The sequence below is a fragment of the Scyliorhinus canicula genome, chromosome 10 (assembly GCF_902713615.1).
Source record: "Scyliorhinus canicula chromosome 10, sScyCan1.1, whole genome shotgun sequence".
Lineage (NCBI taxonomy): Eukaryota > Metazoa > Chordata > Chondrichthyes > Carcharhiniformes > Scyliorhinidae > Scyliorhinus > Scyliorhinus canicula.
The window spans coordinates 73,925,341-73,945,570 of record NC_052155.1 but is presented as its reverse complement, the minus strand read 5'-3'; the positions used below and the strand labels follow the sequence as shown (position 1 = coordinate 73,945,570).

Genomic DNA, 20,230 nt, shown 5'->3' with positions numbered 1-20,230 from the left:
CTGAGGCTAGAAGATGGACTCTCTCCAGGATACTAATCTGGGACATTAAACTGGAAGGTGCATCAGCAGATGCTCCACTGACCCACTGTTGTAGTGTTCCAGGTCCAGGATTGCCAAGGGTCTCCATCCTGAAGTCCAAAGGCAGCCCCAGGCATTGTTCATGTGAGTCCCCACATCTTAATGTAATGTTGTTCCAAGCGTGATTCACGCTGATGTGTGTTTTTCACTAGCATTGTGCAGAATCTGGGGCGGGATTCTCCCCTACCCGGCGGGGCGAGCGGTCCCGGCGCTGAGGAGTGTTGTGAACCACTCCGGCGTTGGGCCGCCCGAAAGGTGCGGAATCCTCCACACCTTCAGGGGCTAGGCTGGCGCCGGAGTGGTTTGCTCCGCGCTGGCCGGGGCTTGGCGCCACGCCAACTGGAGCTGAAGGGCCTCCACTGGCCGGCGCGAGGTGGTGCATGCGCGGGATCAGCAGCGTGTGCTGGCGTCACCCCAGTGCATGCGCAGGGGGATTAATCTCCGCGCCGGCCATCGTGGACTGTTACACCGGCCCGCGTGGAGGAATAGATTTCCCCCACAGCACAGGCCCGCCCCGCGGATCGGTGGGCCCCGATCGTGGATCAGGCCACCATGGGGGCAACCCCCGGGGCCAGATCCCCCTTCACCCCCCCCCCCCCGTGGACCCCGGAGGCTGCCCGCGGAGCACGGGCAGCCACTTGGCCCATCGCGTGCCGCAGAATCGCCGGGGGGGGGGGGGGGGGGCGCTGCAAATGGCCCCCGACTGGCGCGGCGCAATTCCCGCCCCCGCCAAATCCCCGGCATGGATAATTCGGCAGCCAGCGGGGGCGGGATTCACGCCGCCCCCCCCGGCGATTCTCCGACCCGGCGGGGGGTTGGAGAATCCCGCCCCACGGATCGGGCTTAACAGAATGTAAATAAGGTTCATGCTGGCTTCTGGCAAGTTTTCTGACCCATCATGGTAGGGACTAGCGGAGGATCCTGCTGCAAATTCACTATGAAACAGATTTCTGGTCATTCTCCCCATGCCAAAATCCCACCCACATTGCTACAACCAAACTCTTTTGTTTGTGTGTTTATTTATTCATCTAATTAAGTGACAATTTAGCGTGGCCAATCCACCTATCCTACACTACTTTGGGTTGTGGGGGTGAGACCCATGCAGACACGGGGAGAATGTTCAAAGTCCATACAGACAGTGGCCGGGGGCCAGGATCGAACCTGGATCCTCGGCGCTGTGAGACAGCAGTGCTAACCGCTGTGCCACCGTGCCACCCTGTCACAATCAAAGCCAAGCAGGGTTGAAAGGCATGGAATTAATGAAATGGTTTGGTGGGGGGGAGTTGGATGGAGGGGGGTGGTTGGAGAGAGGCAGGGGATATGGAAGGAGATAAGAGAGGGTGGATTATGAAAGATGGACAGGGGCCAGGGTGGGGTGGAAAGACGAAAAGCAAATAGTGGCAAATTCCACCCCTCAGGAGAGGGGAATGTTGAGTGAAGTGACATTCTTCCCGAAGACTTGTCTTTATGTTTTTAACTGGGGCTGAAAGGATTATGAAGGACTCGGCCATACTCCCTTCGGCCATGACATTTGATCCAGTTTGAACCTAACGTACTTTCATTGATGCAGTATGATCCATTTGCCTTCCCTCCTAAAGAAATATAATATGGTGGGGTGGGAGAGAAGGTGGGCGTGTGCGGTTTTGTCAGTTTTTGCTCAGTGTTATGAGAGTTGTGAAAGGATATTGCAGCCTCAGTGCTGACCTGCAACTCAGCGCTTGTTGGAAGCGATGTGGTTTGGCTGGAGCAGGGGGTGTACCGTGTGCAGTATTGATACCCGCTGTTAGAAGCGTCACCTCAGCGGTACTGTACTACTCCTGTTCTGTATCAAAGAACTTGAGTGAATGAATAGTGAACAGATTGAGCCTACACTGAGTAATACCATGTTTTGGACACAATGTGGTCTGTTCTCTTAGGATGACATCCAATAGCTCACGCTGCTATTTGAGAAGGAGCAGAGGCAGGCTCCTGCCTCCTAGGTCAATGTTGATTTCTCAAGCAGCATCATAAAGCAGATTAACTTATCATTTATCTCATTGCCATTTGTCGGAGCGTTCTGTAACTTGGCAGCTGCTGCATTCCCTCAAACGACACTGACTGTACTTTCAAAATAATTCATTTTCAGTAAAGTACTTTGGGACGTCCTGAGGATGTGAAAGGTGCTATATAAATGCAAGTTCTTTCTTGTTTGGTTTTCCTGTTCAGCAGGTCTGCTTTCTGCGACCAACATTACTTCCCTGATGTATCAGTTTTCTGCTATTTCTTCAGTACTCGGGGAATTTGTGAACTTATGAGGGCTTCACACAGGTGGTGGGCGTGGAGAGGGCATCTTCATGAGGGGAGCACTGCTGGCCAAGGTAACACTACTGTTGAATGATTGTGATGTGCAGGAACATAAACGTTATCACATTGTTGTGAGGGAGAACGATTAGCCTCTCTGTTGAATACTTCTGATAAATTGAAACAATGGCTGTGTAGGTTGGAGAGTGGGCATAGTTATAGTGATAGATTTTTGAATTGATGGAATGGTTTAACAGCTTAATGGTTTAACACATGTTCTGAAATCCAGCAAATACTGAGTTCAAAAACTGCTACAGGCCCATCCCACTACAATGAGGTGTTCCTAACATTCACAAGTAGCATTGCAAACACCAGTGTCATAGCCCCACCTAGAGGACAAATGGGTAAATTTAATACATTTAATTAAATTTAGCGTTTTGGTATGTTTTCAATGCATTAAGAAAAGGAATGTAGTAACTCACTTAACATTTTAAAATTATGCTACATGTTAACTTAAACTCTAAAAAGTGCTTGTTTGCACACGGAATGCATGGCTGTCATACCATATCAAAGATCACATAAAGAATTAAGTTGTGAAAGGAACCACCTGCGGAGTACACTCCAGCAAGGAATCATTCTGAAAAAATATGAAAACATTCTGCCCCAAGTATTTAGGAGAGGAGAGAAATAAAAATCAATTTTCAAAAAATACAGGCAAACAATTTTTCGTAAAATTGGGTGTACTTACTTCAGCCTCTGGAATTCTGCAAAGGCTTCATCGAAAACTTTAAGAAGAAGAGAAACAAAATGGTTGGTAAAAGTGTTTGTAACACATTAGTTCACCAACTACATTGCAATGAAAACCATATCAATTTCATGCTCGGTAAAGAACTGACTTTACAGATCAGTTGCCTGTCGCAGAAATGGCCCGATTATCGTTTCTATTGCTTCAAATGAGCTGTCAATTTACAATGCCAATTTTACACCAAAGCGACCAATTGAAAATCCACCCATTATTTTTATATTATTACTGCTGCTATCAGATTTTATTTGTTTTTATTTGGGCAGTACGGTGGCACAGTGGTTAGCACTCAACCCGAGTTCAATTCCAGCCTTGGCTGACTGGGTGGAGTTTTCACTTTCTCCCCATATCCGTGTGGGTTTCCTCCGGGAGCTCCGGTTTCCTCCCACAGTCCAAAGATGTGCAGGTTAGATGGATTGGCCATGATAAATTGCCCCTTACTGTCCAAAGATGTGCAGGTTAGGTGGGGTTATGGGAATAGGGTGGGGGACTGGGTCTAAGAAGAGTACTCTTTTGCAGGGTTGATGCAGACTCGAAGGGCCGAATGGCCTCCTTCTGCACTGTGGAGATTCTATTCTATGTTTTCACAGATCACAACTCTGAGTTGATAACTGAAATTGTAGTCCAGTGAGGTTCTTTGCCACTGCACTAATTCATCATAACAATTATAGGATACAACTTCATGCCCGGATGATATGAGATCAGGAGAAAACTGAAGTCATCAAACTGAAGTTATCAAACTGAAGGCTATGTACTTCCCTGATGAGTAAAGAACCACTGTAACTGAATACCACCTCCTAATACAGATGGTGACCTGTCCTAATCTGGCAGAAAGACAGATGTTATGGAAAGATCTAAGTGAGGTAAAGTGCTTTAGTATCATATGGTTGATAAAATGGTGGAGCAGGTTCAATTAACTGGATTACCTACTGTGGTGAATGAGATTCACACGGTATTATAATCTGTTCCAAGTATATATATGTATCAATATTGTAATTGCAGTTGCACTACCTGACCACCAGGGGAGTAGCTCTGGGAGTACTCGAGAGTTTGTACTGGGCTCCCCCCTTGGTTCCGCCCAGAACTCCTCCCCCTGGAGCTACTGTATAAAGATCCGTGCCGCAGGGTCAGCCAGCCAGTTCACCAAAAGTTCAACGGCTAACAGGCTGGCTCTGTTGTAAGTATATTAAAACCGCTATTCTAATCCTACAAGCACGTGTCCGTAGAATTGATGGTTCCATCACCTACTCCAGGTTTTGACAATCCTTGTTTGACTTGCTAATAAGCCTCATGTACTGAGGAATTTGAAATGTATGGCATAGTATGTAGCAGACAGGAAGCTGGAAATGATTCAGTCAAGCCTGTAAGTAGCATTCATTCTGGTATTTCACTGTACTTGTCAGAAGCAATTAAACATCCTCTAATAGAAATAAAACTTATAAAAGAAGAAGAAAAAATTCATACACAGTAAATAACTGCTAGGTGTTTTAAACTATGCCCTCTATATGCAAAGTAGCTTTAACACAGCCGGGGGTAATATTACTAGATGATAATAGTCAGATGGCATCAATACTATACAATTAGTATTTATGATTCCATCGTCACTCAGCTTTATAAACCTCTGCATATCTTTATTCTTGTAGCCAACTTACACAGATTAACATTTTCACCCGCACATAATTGATCAATGAAATTCCAGTCTGTTATCCTCATCAATATCATTCTTGATGAATGGAACTGTTAATTGAAACAAATAAGTCCATTCATCAAGAAAATTTACAGAACATTCGGTGTACTTGTATTTGCAACCAGCACTTTTATTTTGTTTTTAACATTAGGAATTGCTCCTTTCATTTCAGTTTCATTTCATTTTTCATTTCATTTCCTATTTATAATAAAGAGTAATGTCAGTCAGAGGAATGGAATGTTTTTTTTCTCCACCTTTGAGCAGTACTAATATTAAGCACACTCAGCTCATTTACAGCATGGAAAGCTTCCTATCAACATCCTGGGGGTTACCATTGAACAGAAACTGAAATGGGCTAACCATATCAATACTGTGGCTACAAGAGCAAATCAGAGACTAGGAATCCTGCAGCAAATAGCTCAGCTCCTGACTCCCAAAGCCTGGCCACCACCTACAAGGCACAAGTCAGGAGTTTGATGGAATACTCATCAATTGCCTGGATGAGTGCAGCTCCACCAACACTCAAGAAGCTCAACACCATCCAGGACAAAGCAACCCGCTTGATTGACCACATCCTCAAATATTCAGCCCTCCGCCACCAGTGCACAATAGCAGCAGTGTGCACTGTCTACAAGATGCACTGCAGAAACTCATCAAGGCTCCTGAGGCAGAACCTTCCAAATCTACTTGGGAACAGATAGTTCCCCTCCAAGTCACGCACCACCTTGACTTGGAAATACATCGCCATTCCTTCATTGTCGTTGAATCGAAATCCTGGAATTCCCTCCCTAACAGCACTGTGGGGGTACCTACACAACTAGACTGCAGAGGTTCATGAAGGCCACTCACAAACATCTTCTCAAGGGAGATTAGGGATAGGCAATAAATGCTATCTTAGCCAACAACGTCCACATTACTTGAATGAACATAAAAGCACAGCAGACCTCAGTCCCAAATGTATATGACCCTGTTCTGACCCTGTGTGATGATTACATTATTATTTTTCTAAATGAAGTGTCCACCAGAAAAAACATTGAGATTATTTCCAGCACACTTTCCTTAGGATCTCTGCAAACATCAGAAGGGGGAAATATTCCCTTTAACAATAGAACTCAACAGCCTCACGGAGCCGAGATCCCAGGTTCCATCCCGGCTCTGGGTCACTGTTCGTGTGGAGTTTCCACATTCTCCCCGTGCTTGCGTGGGTTTCGCCCCACAACACAAAGATGTGCAAGGTAGGTGGATTGAACACACTAAATTGCCCCTTAATTGGAAAAAACTGAATTGGGTGCTCTAAATTCAACAAAAAAACCAATAGAGCTCAAGTCACAGAAAATAAAAACTTAGTGTTATTATAGTATTATAATCATTTTAACTGTCATTATATCATGTTTATATATGAAGACAAAAGTGGCATAGATGCTTGTCAGTAAATTCTCCTGAAGCCATATGTGCGTGGAATGTGCTACATCCATGGGGGAACTAGATCTTGTGTGAAGGGTCCTCCCACAGAATTGCTGGGCTGGTATCAACATGCAAATAGATTAACAGTAATATTTTATTCCAATATTAAATGAACATGAATGGAAGTAGTTGTGTTTTTCTTACCTGTCCCTGATAATTCAACTGATTTTTTGTGTCCTGCTTTTCCATCAAAGAGTTCAAGAGTGTATTTGCCTTTATCCTTCTCGGTGGGCTCATTGATCTGCAGCCAGAGCTGCTCTCCTGTAACACCGCTCTTCATTCTATCTGTAGACGCAAGCTTTGTGTCGCTGAAGAAAGACACAAGGCATTAGAAAACAATCTAAATTTAGGATGTGTTTTATTTCTAGCTTCCCCACAATCTAAGAACAAAGAATAAAAGAACAAAGAAAAGTACAGCTCAGGAACAGGCCCTTCGGCCCTCCAAGCCTGCGCCGACCATGCTGCCCGTCTAAACTAAAATCTTCTGCACTTCCGGGGTCTGTAGCCCTCTATTCCCATCCTATTCAAGCTGCCCCTTAAACGTCACTATCGTCCCTGCTTCCACCACCTCCTCCAGCAATGAGTTCCAGGCACCCTGGAACCTCTGTGTAAAAAACTTGCCTCGTACATCTCATCTAAACCTTGCTCCTCGCACCTTAAACCTATGCCCCCTAGTAATTGACCCCTCTACCCTGGGAAAAAGACTCTGACGTTCCACTCTGTCTATGCCCCTCATAATTTCATAGACCATGAAAAAGGTGACAGTTCCAATAATAGACACAAAATCTTACACCCCTCGACCTTTTCCCTGTAAAGATATAAGAGGAGTAGGGTATGTGAGCCTCACTTGTGGGGAGCACGGGTTGGCGAATTGGAAATGCAGGTTCTTCCAACTTGCATTGCTCCTAATTTTCCCGTGCCAAATGTACAGAAGAAAGTAATCTCTTACTTGTGGTACCAGATGATCTTCAAATCGTCCAAGTAGTAAGAAATAAAAGAGTAGATTCTGATACCATGTTCTGTACTCTGTACCTTCAGATCTGTTGCAGTCTGAGCTGTATTGTTAACAGAAAAAAATTTTTAATGCCCAATTTATAAGCACGGGAAAGTGATGACAAGGCTTGTTCTGAGAACACTTACCAGCCGCACGGCAAACTTCACTTATCACATCACCGAAAGCTGTTAAATTAAGGAAAACCAAGTTGAATATGGCAGATTTCACCATTACAATAATATTCTTTCCATCACAGTTACTCTAAATTTCATGATTGCAATGGTGCCTTCAAATTTGCAGTATTGTGCTCTGCTTCACATCCTGTGTTTTGATAATAGCTTCTCACTCCCCCCCCCCTCCCTCTTTATTACCATTAGATATGATAATGCATCAACATCTGGGCATTTCGAGTGCGCAATAGCATTCGCAGAGGGCATTCTTCAGAAAATTACATGCTCGTAGATCAGGATTTTGCATTGATTTAAATGAATTCCTATCAATTTCCTGTAAATATCAAGCAATTGTTCTTTTTTTTCAAACTACTTGGGCTGGAATCTCCGATTCTGAGGCTATGTCCCCACGCTGGCGTGGGAACGATGGCGTTTTACGCCAGAAAAAATGGCGTAAAATGGCCACCGATCCTCCGTTTGGCTGGGGGCCAGCTTGCCGGCAGCATAGAGCACCTGGCTCCAGCTGCTGATATAGCCCAGAGAATTGCTGGGTCCGTGGCCGTGCATGCGCACGGCGGCAGCCTGCAGCAGCTGCGCCGTGCTGCATGGCAAAGGTCGCTAGCGGACACGGCCCCCAAAATAGTGCCTCCCCTTTGACCGGCTCACGCGCCCCGGACCACCCCCCCCCCCCCCCCCCACAGTACCCCAGGCCCTGAAAAAGACCCCCCTACCCCCAGATCGGCCCTTCTCGACTGTGACGGCGCTGGACTGAGTCCGCAGCCGCCATGCCGAGGTCCCTACGGATGTGACCACGTGACCAACGGCGTCGGGAACTCGGACGATTGTGGCCGGGCATCGGGGGATAGGAGGCCATTGATACGTCGCGCAGCATATTCTCTGAGTACTCCACTTTGGAGGGAGCGGAGCATCGCGAAAGCGGTGCACCCCTGATTGGGTTGGGAACTTTGATTCTCTGGCCGATCGGCGAATGCGATTTCGGAGTAGGCGACTGGAGAATCCAGCCCCTTGTCTTCCCAGGAACACCATTCGGCATGTTCACCACACCATGAAAATGAAAGTAGATCCCTCTGAAACAGTCTGACCATCTTCTTAAACCTGTGTTCGTTTGGGTTTAAGATTTCTTACAATCTCAAATGTATAATTGCGCTGAGCTTTAGAACAAGGATAATTTTCTTGTTGTTTAAGCTTCCTGGAGGCCCTACTTAAACTTTGTGTCACTGGGTGTAGATGTGATACTATGTCCCTCAAGGCCTAGATGTGTAGAAACACTCAGCTTAGTCATTCCCTGCTTCAGAGCCCTTTACTTCTATATAACTTATCTTGTAATATGTAGGTTTTTTACAAAGTTAAGTGAGAATTCCAGAGGAGAGGCAGAATTGAAACTTATTTAACATTCCGGGTCTTTTATGACTTTGGATTTAATTGCTGCATGGTTTTACTGATTGGCCTGACATTGGGCAATTATTAGTTAGAATTGTGATGGAATGCCATTTGCAACATTGGACCATATTTTATAAATACTTATGAGATCCCTGTGAAGGATAGAACTGGAATCAATTTTTAAAAGTGTTTATTTACAAATATGTACATCCAAACTCAACTGGTTTCAGTCTGCTTCTATGTATAGGAACAAAAGTAGCTCCACATTTAGGGTACAATCAAACGGCCATGCTGTACCCGAAAAACAGCGTGCAACGTGGCCAATAGAAGCCTGGAGATCCCGCTCCCGGGGTCTACCTGGCTTGCAACGCCTTGCATGCTCAACGAGATCTCACAAGATGTTGCGATGTAATCCCGCCCACTGTTGGGGGTCCCATCGAGGGCTTGAGAGATCAGGACACCATTTTTTAATTCCGGAGAGCGGAGTTCCTCAGTGCTGAAAACGGAGCTATGTGCGGCCTCAGCATGCATTCCCCGCTGCGGCCCCCTCTCTAACCAGAGTGATGTTTAATAGTATTGTGTTTCTTGGTGCCGCGAGTGCCAGGAAACACGTGGCTAAACACGCTCACAATGGAAAATAATTTAGTTAAATCACGCCCTTAATGCCCAACACCCGCCTACAATTAAAATCAACGGACAATTAATAGATTCCTTTCTCAATCTTGAAATTAAAAAATAGGAGTTTATACATACAACCAAAATTTCAAAACCAATGAAATCAAAGACCTCTATATTCCATAGAAAGCATTACATTACAAGCTGCCCTCGAGGACCCCTAACAATTTTCTCATGCATACATTTATTTTTGTAACACAGTTGGATAGCTGATGCCTTGCATCCACCTATTAAGTTTAGAGATTCTTTCCTCTCCAGGGCATTTGATTCACCACAACAAGGTGAGTCTGTGACCTTTCTCACTCACACTTTTTGCAGCATGTAAATGATCTTACAAGGAATGACTAATCAGTATACTATCTTCATAATGACTATTGTGTAGAATCTCAATTAAAATATTGGACAAATTGAATCCCATACCTACTGCTTCCACAACAAGCAGTAATTCTTTTTACAGACAGAGCACATTTAACAAACCTTTTTATCTGTTTTGTTTCCCAAGCTACAGGACATTTTTTTCCATCCTCACTCATGAGAAATAATGGCCTGGATTCTGCAAAAATCGGGCTACGTCCCCACGCCAGCGTCAAAACTCTGGCGTTTCACTCTGGACTTTCCTGCAGGTGGCTAGCAGGGCCCCCGGAGCAGCTCTGGCTGCGGATACGGGGCCCCACACTTCTGGTCGGGAGTCCACACAGGTGCACGGTGGCGGCCTGTGCCGGCCGCCCTGTGTGACATGGCGGACTCAGCCGGCGGACCTGGACCAGGAAAGAAGGTCCCAATGATCGGCCCCACGCCGCTCCATATTACCCGCCCGATCGCCCCCCCCCCCCCGTCACACTCATTCGCCCCCCCCCCCCCCCCCCCGGCACTTGATCCCCCCCCCCCACCCCCCACCCCCCACCAGCACGGTCGCGGACTGAGTACGCAGCCGCCTCCCAAGGTTCCCAACAGCCGATAAGTGGTTGGAACATGCTGTAGGGCACTCGACCAGCGCGTGGATAATTGCGGGGGGGGGCGGCCCTCTGTCAATACGCATGCGCGTTCCTGAGCAATTCTCCGGGGACAATATGTAATTATTGTTGTACTAAATGGAAGTAACACTCTCTAAATGGGATTATTGATATCAAGTTATTCCCGGTCTACTTTGCTTAATACCTAAACTAGTGGGTAGGATTTTATGGCCCTTCCCACTGGAGGGACTTTTCAGTCAAAGCCGACCCTTGATGTTTATATTTTCACAAATCTCTAAACACGTCCTTGGCAAATTCCCTTCCAATATTAGTCAGAGATTTTGCAGCAGTACTTGTTTGTCCCATCCATTTCTCTCTGCTTTTGTCCTCAAGACTCTTTTGTCCTTAAGATATATTATTGCAGAAAGACTAAATCTGGTCATCCGGATGAAGAAATGCAGAATGAAGGTATTTTCATCTTTGTTTCAACTTACGATAACAATATTATTAAAGTCACAAGCCTTTGGAAGGCTAATGATAGGCCATAGCAGCATCCTTTGAAGATTTAGAGATTTCACATTGTCACATTTTTCTCCCATTCATCTCACACAATTGAGTTAAACTTGGCCCGAAGATCTATTTAATTGCCCTGATGCAAATGTAAACAAATTTCAATCCCATGATGTTTTACTTTAGGTTATACTTCATGGACATTTTCAGTTTTATTGAAACTTGCACAACATTGTTATTCTCTGCCAAATGTACCTTTTTCAAGCAATCGGAGCACACTTGAATCTCTTCCCCGGTCATCTTTCAGCACGATTTCATAAACACCAGCATCCTTCTTTGAAAACTGTTGGCATATTTAAAATATTTTATTGGAACATCAGTGTCTGTTTATACACAAATAGTTATATTCAACTCTCAGAAGCCATTTGGAATTATGCGCTATGTTTTCTGACCTCCAATGTTCCCACATTAGCAATTATATTGTTCATATTAGATTCCTCAGTGCATTAACTTTTCTGAGGACGTTTAAATAAGCATGTTAAATATTCCTGCAGAATTGCTGGTTGGAAAATATACCCCTGTCACACCTGTGGTACAACAAAGTACTGTGCCAACATTTTGGCATAGACCTTGATTTTCCGCCACTATAGAACTCTGTTTTTCACCACTCTTCTGATCTCACTATAACACACACACCTGCAGTCAAAAAGATGGACAAGTGATCGGTTAAATTAGTTGGCCAGAGTGTGATGCAGAATGATGCCACCAGCATTTGTTCTATCCCTGTATCGGCTGTGATAGTTCCTGTGGGCCTGCCTCCTTGTCTTGCTGCTTGATGTGGAGTGGTGTCCCTCATGCTATATAACCGATTGTCCCTCTCTCTCTTTCTCTGCGGTGCCTGTGGCTCTTTGAGGACTGAACTGGCTCCACTGTGTTATATTTCTTTTTTGCTGCAAAAAGAAAAGGTATGAAGGTGCCCACACTCTGGATTCTTTGAAACGCGATGAGAGGTTTACTAAGGGTGTTGCTCATATAATCAAGATGGTGATCTGCTCAAAGCCCACACAAATACTCTGCTGACGTCCCTATACATCATACGATACAGAACCAGCAAGAACGTTTTCCCAGCTACTTAACACCTTGTCCCCTTTACTTCATTAGTATAGTGACAACAATACAACAGATCCTCTGAAATGTTATTTCTATACATAAATACAATTCAATAAGACAGTCGCCGGGGAGGGGGGATGTCTATTCCTTTTTGGTAGAATTTGGCATTATTGCTCTTGGTTACTTGCGACTTCAAAAGATTCCTTTCTATAGATTGTACTTTGAGTAATCATATCAGTATATGTCACTATCAGCATTAAAAAGTCCTCTGAACCAGAATCTGAACTTGTCACCGTCTCTGGATTCTGATCCAAAGTACAGCTCTCTAAATCTATTAAAGGTAGAACCTCTTAAGAGGTTTCTGCAAACTCACTTCATGCAGCAAGTAACTGATCAGCGTGACATTGCCAAACGTTTTCATCATACATCTGTACAGTGTATAATATCAGACATATCCCTGCTCGCTTCATAGCTGGTAGCTATTTCCTGTTGGTGGTGTTGCTCCTTTCCACTCTTTCGCCCTGATTGACAACTTAGAGATTTTCCTTAGAAACAATCCCTTGAACAAGCAACTAGGAATTATTTCCCTTTTATACCTGAGTATTTTGACTTTTTGTCTGAGTAGTGGCCCATACAGTGTGGGCAAACTTCAAAATTCCTGTTCCCGCAGCTCGTGTAGCTTCACCATGGTCAGACCACACTTACTTCAACGCAAACAAGTCTTCCCCGACAGTTGGTCTTTTTACTCACACTTGCTATTAAAAACTTTTGTTAAACCTTCACATCGGTGGTAGTGCTTCGCACCCCCCCCCCCCCGCCCCCCCCACCCCACCATCAGTGTATGTGTGTGTGTGTGTGTGTGCGTGTGTGTGCGCGGGTTCGGTCCTGAGTATTTTCTGTTGTCTCCGATGACGTCCCACAATTAGTAAACAAAAATTTTCCTTCCAGGAATTTATCTGCCTCAATCCTCGTCTCCAGTTTTCTCTCCTGGTATATTGCTTTATTGCCGCAAAGCGAAAAGCTTTGAAGGTGCCCACACTTTGGATTCTTCTAAATCAAGATGAGAGGTCTATTAAGGGTGTTGCTCATACAATCAAGATGGTGATCTGCTCAAAGTCCGTGCAAACAATCTGCAGATATCACTACACATCACGTGATGCAGAACCAGCAAGAATGCATTCCCAGATACATAATACCTGCCATTGCTGATCATGACCAGTTGCAAGGAGGCAACAATTAAGCAGTTGCTTAATTTCCCCTTTTCACTGTGGGAAAGGGCCTGACCTCCACTCAGCATGTCCTCACATTGATGCAGGTACCAACAAGAATTCATTGATCTGGTGACTATGGGGAGAAATTAAATGTGGTAAAAATGAAGCACCTTTTCTGTATAATGTATCATGCTTCTGTCCATGATATATATACAGGGCAAAACTAAGCTCACTTACTGAAAGAAGCCGATCTAGGTTTGATACAATAGACAGGATGGGGTTGATTTTTATTCCTTGGAGTAATTCGGCTTTGTGAGTGCCTGGGGGAGAAGCAGGAAGTCTTGGCCAGGTGTCATTAGCATCCTACTTTGTGATTTCCCAAACCAAAATGACAGGTGGTCAACTGGAAGTAACTGTGCAGCTGGCAGGCAGCTTAGAGGATGCAGCAAGGACCTCAAAGAGAAGGCTCCTGGCACAAGGGGCGAAATTCTCCGACCCCCAGCAGGGTCAGAGAATCGCCTGGGGCCGCCAAAAATCCCGCCCCCGCCGTGGCAGAAATTCTCCGCCACCCGGGAATTGGCGGGGGCAGGAAACACGCCGCACTGAGCAGCGAGCCCCCTGCAGCGATTCTCCGGCCCGCGATGGGCTGAAGTCTCTCTTCCGCCCGTGGAGGCCTCTCCCGCCGCCGATGGTTTGACCACCTCTGGTGGCGGTGGGATCGGTGGCGCGAGCGGGCCCCCGGGGTCCTGGGAGGGGGCACGGGGCGATCGGACCCTGGGGATGCCCCCACGGTGGCTAGGCCCGTGATCGGGGCCCACCGATCGGGGGGCGGGCCAGTGCCATGGGGGCACTCTTTTTCTTCCGCCGCTGCCACGGCCTCCACGGCCTCCACCATGGCAGACGCAGAAGAGAATCCCCCAGCGCGCATGCGCAAAACGGCAAAGGCCTTTCGGTCAGCCCCGGCACCGGGCGGCGGGCGTCAAAAGCCGCTGGTGCCGGTTTTGGCGGCAGTCGGCGTGGTGCCAACAGCTCTGGCGCAGGCCTAGCCCCTCAATGTGAGGGCTTGGCCCCCAAAGGTGCGGAGAATTCCGCACCGTTGGGGAGGCCCAACGCCAGAGTGGTTGGCGCCATTCCTCTACGCCGGGCCCCCCGCCCCGCCTGGTAGGGGAGAATCCTGCCCCTAGGGTAGCAGAGGTCTCCTAACACACAAGAAAACATGAAATAAATATGCTTTTTTGACACACTTCTTGTCCTGCATCCAAATCCCAGCAACTGTGGCCTATTCGGGAAGCCATCACTGCTCCCCTAATAAGGTTAAAATAAATGTTGGGCCAGTCTATGTTATTTAGAGAGCTGGGGCCGCTGATTATGCTGTCTGTGATTTAGAATTGCAAATGGCCAGATTAGGCTGGGAATGGAATGGATAAATTCCCTTTTGTATTTTAATTGCACTTTTCCCCACTCAGATTCCAGCAGGTTGTGTTGATTAGGAATAACTCCATAGCTTCTGTAAATTCCCTCCATAACACCCTACAGGAGAAGCTACTAGTGAAACAGTGTAAATGGCTGGAAAAGGCCACTTTGGGGATTACCACAGGGATTACAGCTGGAGACTCAATGGAGTTAAAGGGCCTATACCAGGTCACGTGGCTGAGGGCAGGGTCAAATCATTCTATTCAAATAGAAGCATTTTGTGGGTTTTATCTGTTTATGTTTGATTAGTATTTCTTTCCCACCAGTCTCTGTGTAAGGAAGGAGGGGAGTAAAAAAACAAGCAGCACTTCAAAAACGTTCTAATGGATATCTTAAATAACCATGCTGTTTATTGGGCCTGTTTTGGAGAGCCTTTTAAAGGCTGCTGGACCTGGAGTCTCCCTTTGATGCCATTTCTGCCTATCCATTGATAATGAACACAGGTAACATGCTGGCACCCAGATCACCTGGTACAAAGAAGCTGGAAATTTCTAGAAATCTAGCAGGTTTAAGACATCCCATCAGCTCTGTCTCCTTTCAGCATCATGACCTTTGATGGGATGGACAGAAGCTCTGTCTACTTCAGGTCACAGCAGGAATTAGCCCCATCTACCTTTCTGCAGGGAGACCCCACCAGGCTCGCCATCAACCAGTGGGAGGATCTTCCTGTCATGGTGTTGTCAACAGGCTTTCCCATTGAATGCACCCCCCATCACTGGAGAACCCGCGACCGGGGAGTGTCGTCAGCAGGGTCAGAATATACCGCCCATGTGAATGGCAGGAAATCCCGGTCCCAGTGTTTTCAGGCCCCGTTGGAATTTCCGTCTCTGCCAAACCTTTCTCGCTATCTTTACCACTGTTCTCTTGGCCTTAGCTTCCACCAATTATGGATGAAACTTTCTCCCAATTACGGATGAAACTTTCTCTTACAATATTTTGTTAATGAGTGATAAATGCTATTTACTTAGTTATGCAGTCTCAATATGTCTTTTACTAACAGACATAATAATCTTTTCTTGTCACAAGTATGAAGTTACTGTGAAAAGCCCCTAGTCGCCACATTCCGGCGCCTGTTCAGGTAAGCTGGTACGGGAATTGAACCTACGCTGCTAGCCTTAGTTCTACATTACAAGCCAGCTGTCTTAGCCCACTGAGCTAAACCAGCCCATAGTTCCACAACGTAGTTAAAAATTATTTCTGTACCTGTTGAACCAGCAAAGTGCACACACCATCCTTGAAATCATGCTTCTCATCAAACATTATCTCTCTATCATCTTTGTACCAGATGATTGATGTTTCTTTTTTAATGTTAGCCACCTAGGTAGAAAGAAAAAAAAAGTTAGATCACGGGTTAATTTGGCTCTTCCTTTATTTTAAACCTTTCCACAAAAATGGCATTTGACTTCATTTCCAATCAACCTTTTTTTTCGTTAGCCCCTGATGCTGATCCATTGAGTTATAGTCAATTAACACTCGTTAATCACTGATACCTGTATTGCATGATGGTTCTATATACATCTGTTATCTTGCGTAACCATGCAAGTCCCTATTTCATATGTACCAACCTTGGCAGTGAGGGGCTGAAATTACATGGAGTTACACCATTTTCAGAGGAGAGCCTCATCCCAAATAAGGCCACTGGCATGAAACTAATGGCGGGGATTCCCTATGCTGGGAGTTCCCACTTCCTCACTCTTTCAGAGGCTTGATTCATTTTCAGAGGCCTGTAAATTGAGAAAATAGGAGGCACGCTAGCTTCAGAAGTGTAATACATCTAGAGTTTCAGACCCGAGTCATGGCTCAAGCTCTTGAAGAATGGAGATTAATTTTGCTTTATTGTTTGCATTCATTGCACACTTAAAGGCACCGAACCAGGAAGAGGATCAGGGACTTAGTTGGGGTGGAATTGGGTTCCCCATTTCCCCCACCCTCCCAGCTGATTAAATGTATCCCACCTCCAAACTCATGATGGGGAGGACACAAGGTTCTGCTCATAGATTCGACTTCATGATAGAAAATCATTGGGAAAAGGGAAGGGAGGAAATTAAAGCAATCACTAAAAGGTACCGGGCAAACTAATGGTTCTAAGCGCTGATAAGACCCCCAAGGCCTGATGGTTTATACCTTAGGATCTTTAAAGAAGCCACTACAATGATAGTGGATGTATTCCCAAAGTTTCTAGATTCTGGAAAGAACCCAGTGGATTGGGAAACTTAAAATGTGAAGCAACTATTTAAGAAAGGAGAAAGATACTAATAGGAAACAATTAGGAATATGTTGGAATCTATTATTTGAGGAGTAGCAGGACATTTAGGAAATCATAATATCATCAAACATAGTCAACGTGGTTTTATGAAAGGGAATTCATGTTTGATAAATTTATTTGAGTTTTTTGAGGATGTAACGAGCTAGGTGAATAAAGGGTCACTAGTAAATGCAGTTTCCAAAAGGCATCAATAAGGTGTCACAAGAGGGTTGGCTAACTGACAGAAGACAGAGAATTGGGATAAATGGGTCAGTTTCAGGTTGGCAAACTCGAACCAGTGGAGTGCCACAGGGAGCAGTGCTGGGACCTCAACTATTTACATTCTGGTGTAGGGACTGAGTGTAGTGTAGCCAAATTTGCTAACAATATAAAGATAGTTGGAAATTCAAGTTGTAAGGGAATACACAAATTAAAAATAGAACACACAACGTCCCATGCCTGCAATGCCACCTGGCACTCTCCAGGCATAGCCCTTTGCCCCCTGAGTGATGCATGCACCTGAACTCCTCTGGCAGATTGTACTCGCCAGGTGCACGCTGTGGGTGACCTCAAGCCGATGTGAATGGATAATTTAACGGGGGGGATTTTCAGGCATAGAGGCCTGACAATTAGATGCTAATTTGTTGTAATGGGCTTATTCCGCTACATCACAGGTACAGGATAGGAACAATTCGGTCACGCCTTTACGTTGCCGTGATACATGATTTGGGCTCTTGTGGGATTTTCTGCTCCTCTCACAGATCCCACCCGATAAAAACAGGAGTGGAAAATTCCCCCGCCTCACTATGGTTTTCTTTCCATTCAGACGAAAATATCCAGCTTTTCTCTAAAAACTTTAGCATTAGCTATTTTTTAAAAATAATGTTCTAGAGCAACAAAGGCATATGTAAGTATGTTCCTTTCACCTTGCATTTCAGAAGTACACTGCAATCATTATTAACTTCCCATCCAAGGTACTCAACAAAGTGAGGGCCTGTAAGCATAGAAAATATATCATAAATATTTTTTAAATTCACATGTTCATCAAACAGTAATAGTAAGTATGGAATTCATCTATCAAAGTTTGAATTCTGGCTTAATCTTTGTGGAAAACCTCTTAATGATTTTATTAATATCATTCTTTTGCCTGGGATACAAGATGTTGCATAAGAAGCAATGATGTTATATCAAGTGGTTTCATTTGAAATTGATATTGTACCAGATTTGAAGAGCGGGGATAATAGTCTCAATTTTAACTTTGGCTGGTTGTTATTAAGGTGGGCACCCAGGCAAACATCAAATCATCCTGTTCTGGGCAAAATCCTGCCAACTGTCCTGGTTTGAGACAATTCACACCTCTTTAACCTGGGATTATCCCTCTCTCTGGACTGTAAAGTCTTAATTACCTGCAAATGCTCGCATTCAAAATTCATCTTGCACCTTTCACTTTGTCTACATATATGTTTCTGGAACCTACCTCATCATTCACCTGAGGAAGGAGCAGTGCTCCGAAAGCTAGTGATTTGAAACAAACCTGTTGGACTTTAACTTGCCGTTTTAAGACTTCTTACTGTGCTCATCCCAGTCCAACGCTGGCATCTCCACATTATAATTTAACTGACTGCTTACTCCCTGCGATTTTCAATTTTAAGCTGTTCTGCCATGCGTTTGAAACAAACCAGTTGGACTTTAACCTGGTATTGTAAGACTTCTTACTGAGTTAAATTATAAAGCAGGTTTAACCACCCGCCCAGCTGGTTTGCACTGAAAATATGTCTCTCCTCTGGCTTACTTCATTGATTAATACAAGGAAATATTAAGTGCTGTACAATACATTACTCAGGTTGTTTCATTACCTTGTTTCCTGAACCATTCCCCTCTCTGGAATTCTGCTTCTTTCTTCAGATTCTTAAACACTGAAAAGAAAGGTATGCACGTTGATAGCAGAATAGTTAAACATTGTACGAAACCAACTTTCACACAACCAGAATAATCAATGTGAACTCCAATAATTGTGCACGAGTACACTGTCAAATTTTGCAAGTGGTTGTATTATTATGAATACATTTCCATCCCACTTACATTTGTGTCATCGAAGGCTTTTACAGACTGGCTTAATTTTGACAATTGTTGTATAAATTCTAAATATTAATGAATTCTACATATATAGTAAAAAATGACCTGTATTTTCCTCGTGAGGCAAACAGTTACAAAACAAGTCCAAAGCTGTTTGGTGAATTCTCTTAACCTTGCATTGATTTTCTCATATTTGCAAACTATTGATGCTTGCAAATATGAGAAAAGACAAGAAAAAGCCTGTTAAGAATTTGTTAATGTTCGGACCTTTTATTCCCATTGCAGCAGCGGGAACATTGCTCAACCTAAAATGGTTCAAAGGGGATAATTCCAATGTCTAGGCTGACCTGCTATTTATTTAGTGCCTGCTAAAATCCATTGAGATAGGGCCAGAATCTGGCTCTGCTGGACTGCTGCCAATGCTGCTCACATCCCCATGTCCAAGGCAAGTGATGTCAGAATCGGGAGGGATGTGAGTGGAGCCAGGATGGGATCTCCACAGGATACCCACATTTCCCAGGCACGGTTGGTAACTGGCGTAGTATTGGATTCTGGAATGTTAGATCAAACAAGGTGTGCAGGCCTCCATGAGAGCATAAATGTGTCCCACTAGAGGGTCCATGAGAAGGAAGAGGAGATTGGACGCCAAGGAGCAAAGACTACTTTTAAAAATTGGATCAGCCTAGTGTGCATGAGGAAGATGGCAAAACAATGGAGGGCCCCATTAGGAACTTTGGGGTGTGGGCACTTAGGAAACGTTAGAATGGATGGAGTCATTTGCTGCTTTTTTCGGTTTAATTTTCCCCTCTGAAACAGTAAACTCATTTTCATGCCATGCTTAATGGGCCTTATGGGCTCAAAGGAAAGACACATGGCAAAATGAACCTTGTGGTGTTTAATGAGAACCAATAATTATTCTTCAGGCCACATATTGTAAAGGTAAATGACATGCTGGAGTCATCTGCCTTTGATCGACAAGTCACAATTGGGCATTGCAAGCTTTAGAAAAAGACTTCGAGGTGATCCATAAGTTCCATTGATAATAGCGGCATTTAAAATTAGAATCCTCATTCATATTTATATCCAGGGAATCCTATTTCT

At 44.8% G+C, this 20,230-nt stretch overlaps 1 protein-coding gene across 2 annotated transcripts in view; it reads right to left on the bottom strand.

Moving 5' to 3' along the window:
* Window positions 1-20,230, bottom strand: part of myom1b (myomesin 1b) — a 204,030-nt gene that overhangs the window by 12,983 nt on the left and 170,817 nt on the right. For both annotated transcript variants that reach the window (XM_038809187.1, XM_038809188.1), the window contains 8 exons: window positions 18,910-18,969; window positions 17,980-18,047; window positions 16,012-16,125; window positions 11,270-11,357; window positions 7,452-7,490; window positions 7,261-7,366; window positions 6,456-6,619; window positions 3,107-3,143 (listed from right to left, as the gene is read on the bottom strand). In XM_038809187.1, the coding sequence (XP_038665115.1) occupies window positions 3,107-3,143; window positions 6,456-6,619; window positions 7,261-7,366; window positions 7,452-7,490; window positions 11,270-11,357; window positions 16,012-16,125; window positions 17,980-18,047; window positions 18,910-18,969 (676 nt within the window). The remainder of the gene's footprint in view (window positions 1-3,106; window positions 3,144-6,455; window positions 6,620-7,260; window positions 7,367-7,451; window positions 7,491-11,269; window positions 11,358-16,011; window positions 16,126-17,979; window positions 18,048-18,909; window positions 18,970-20,230) is intronic.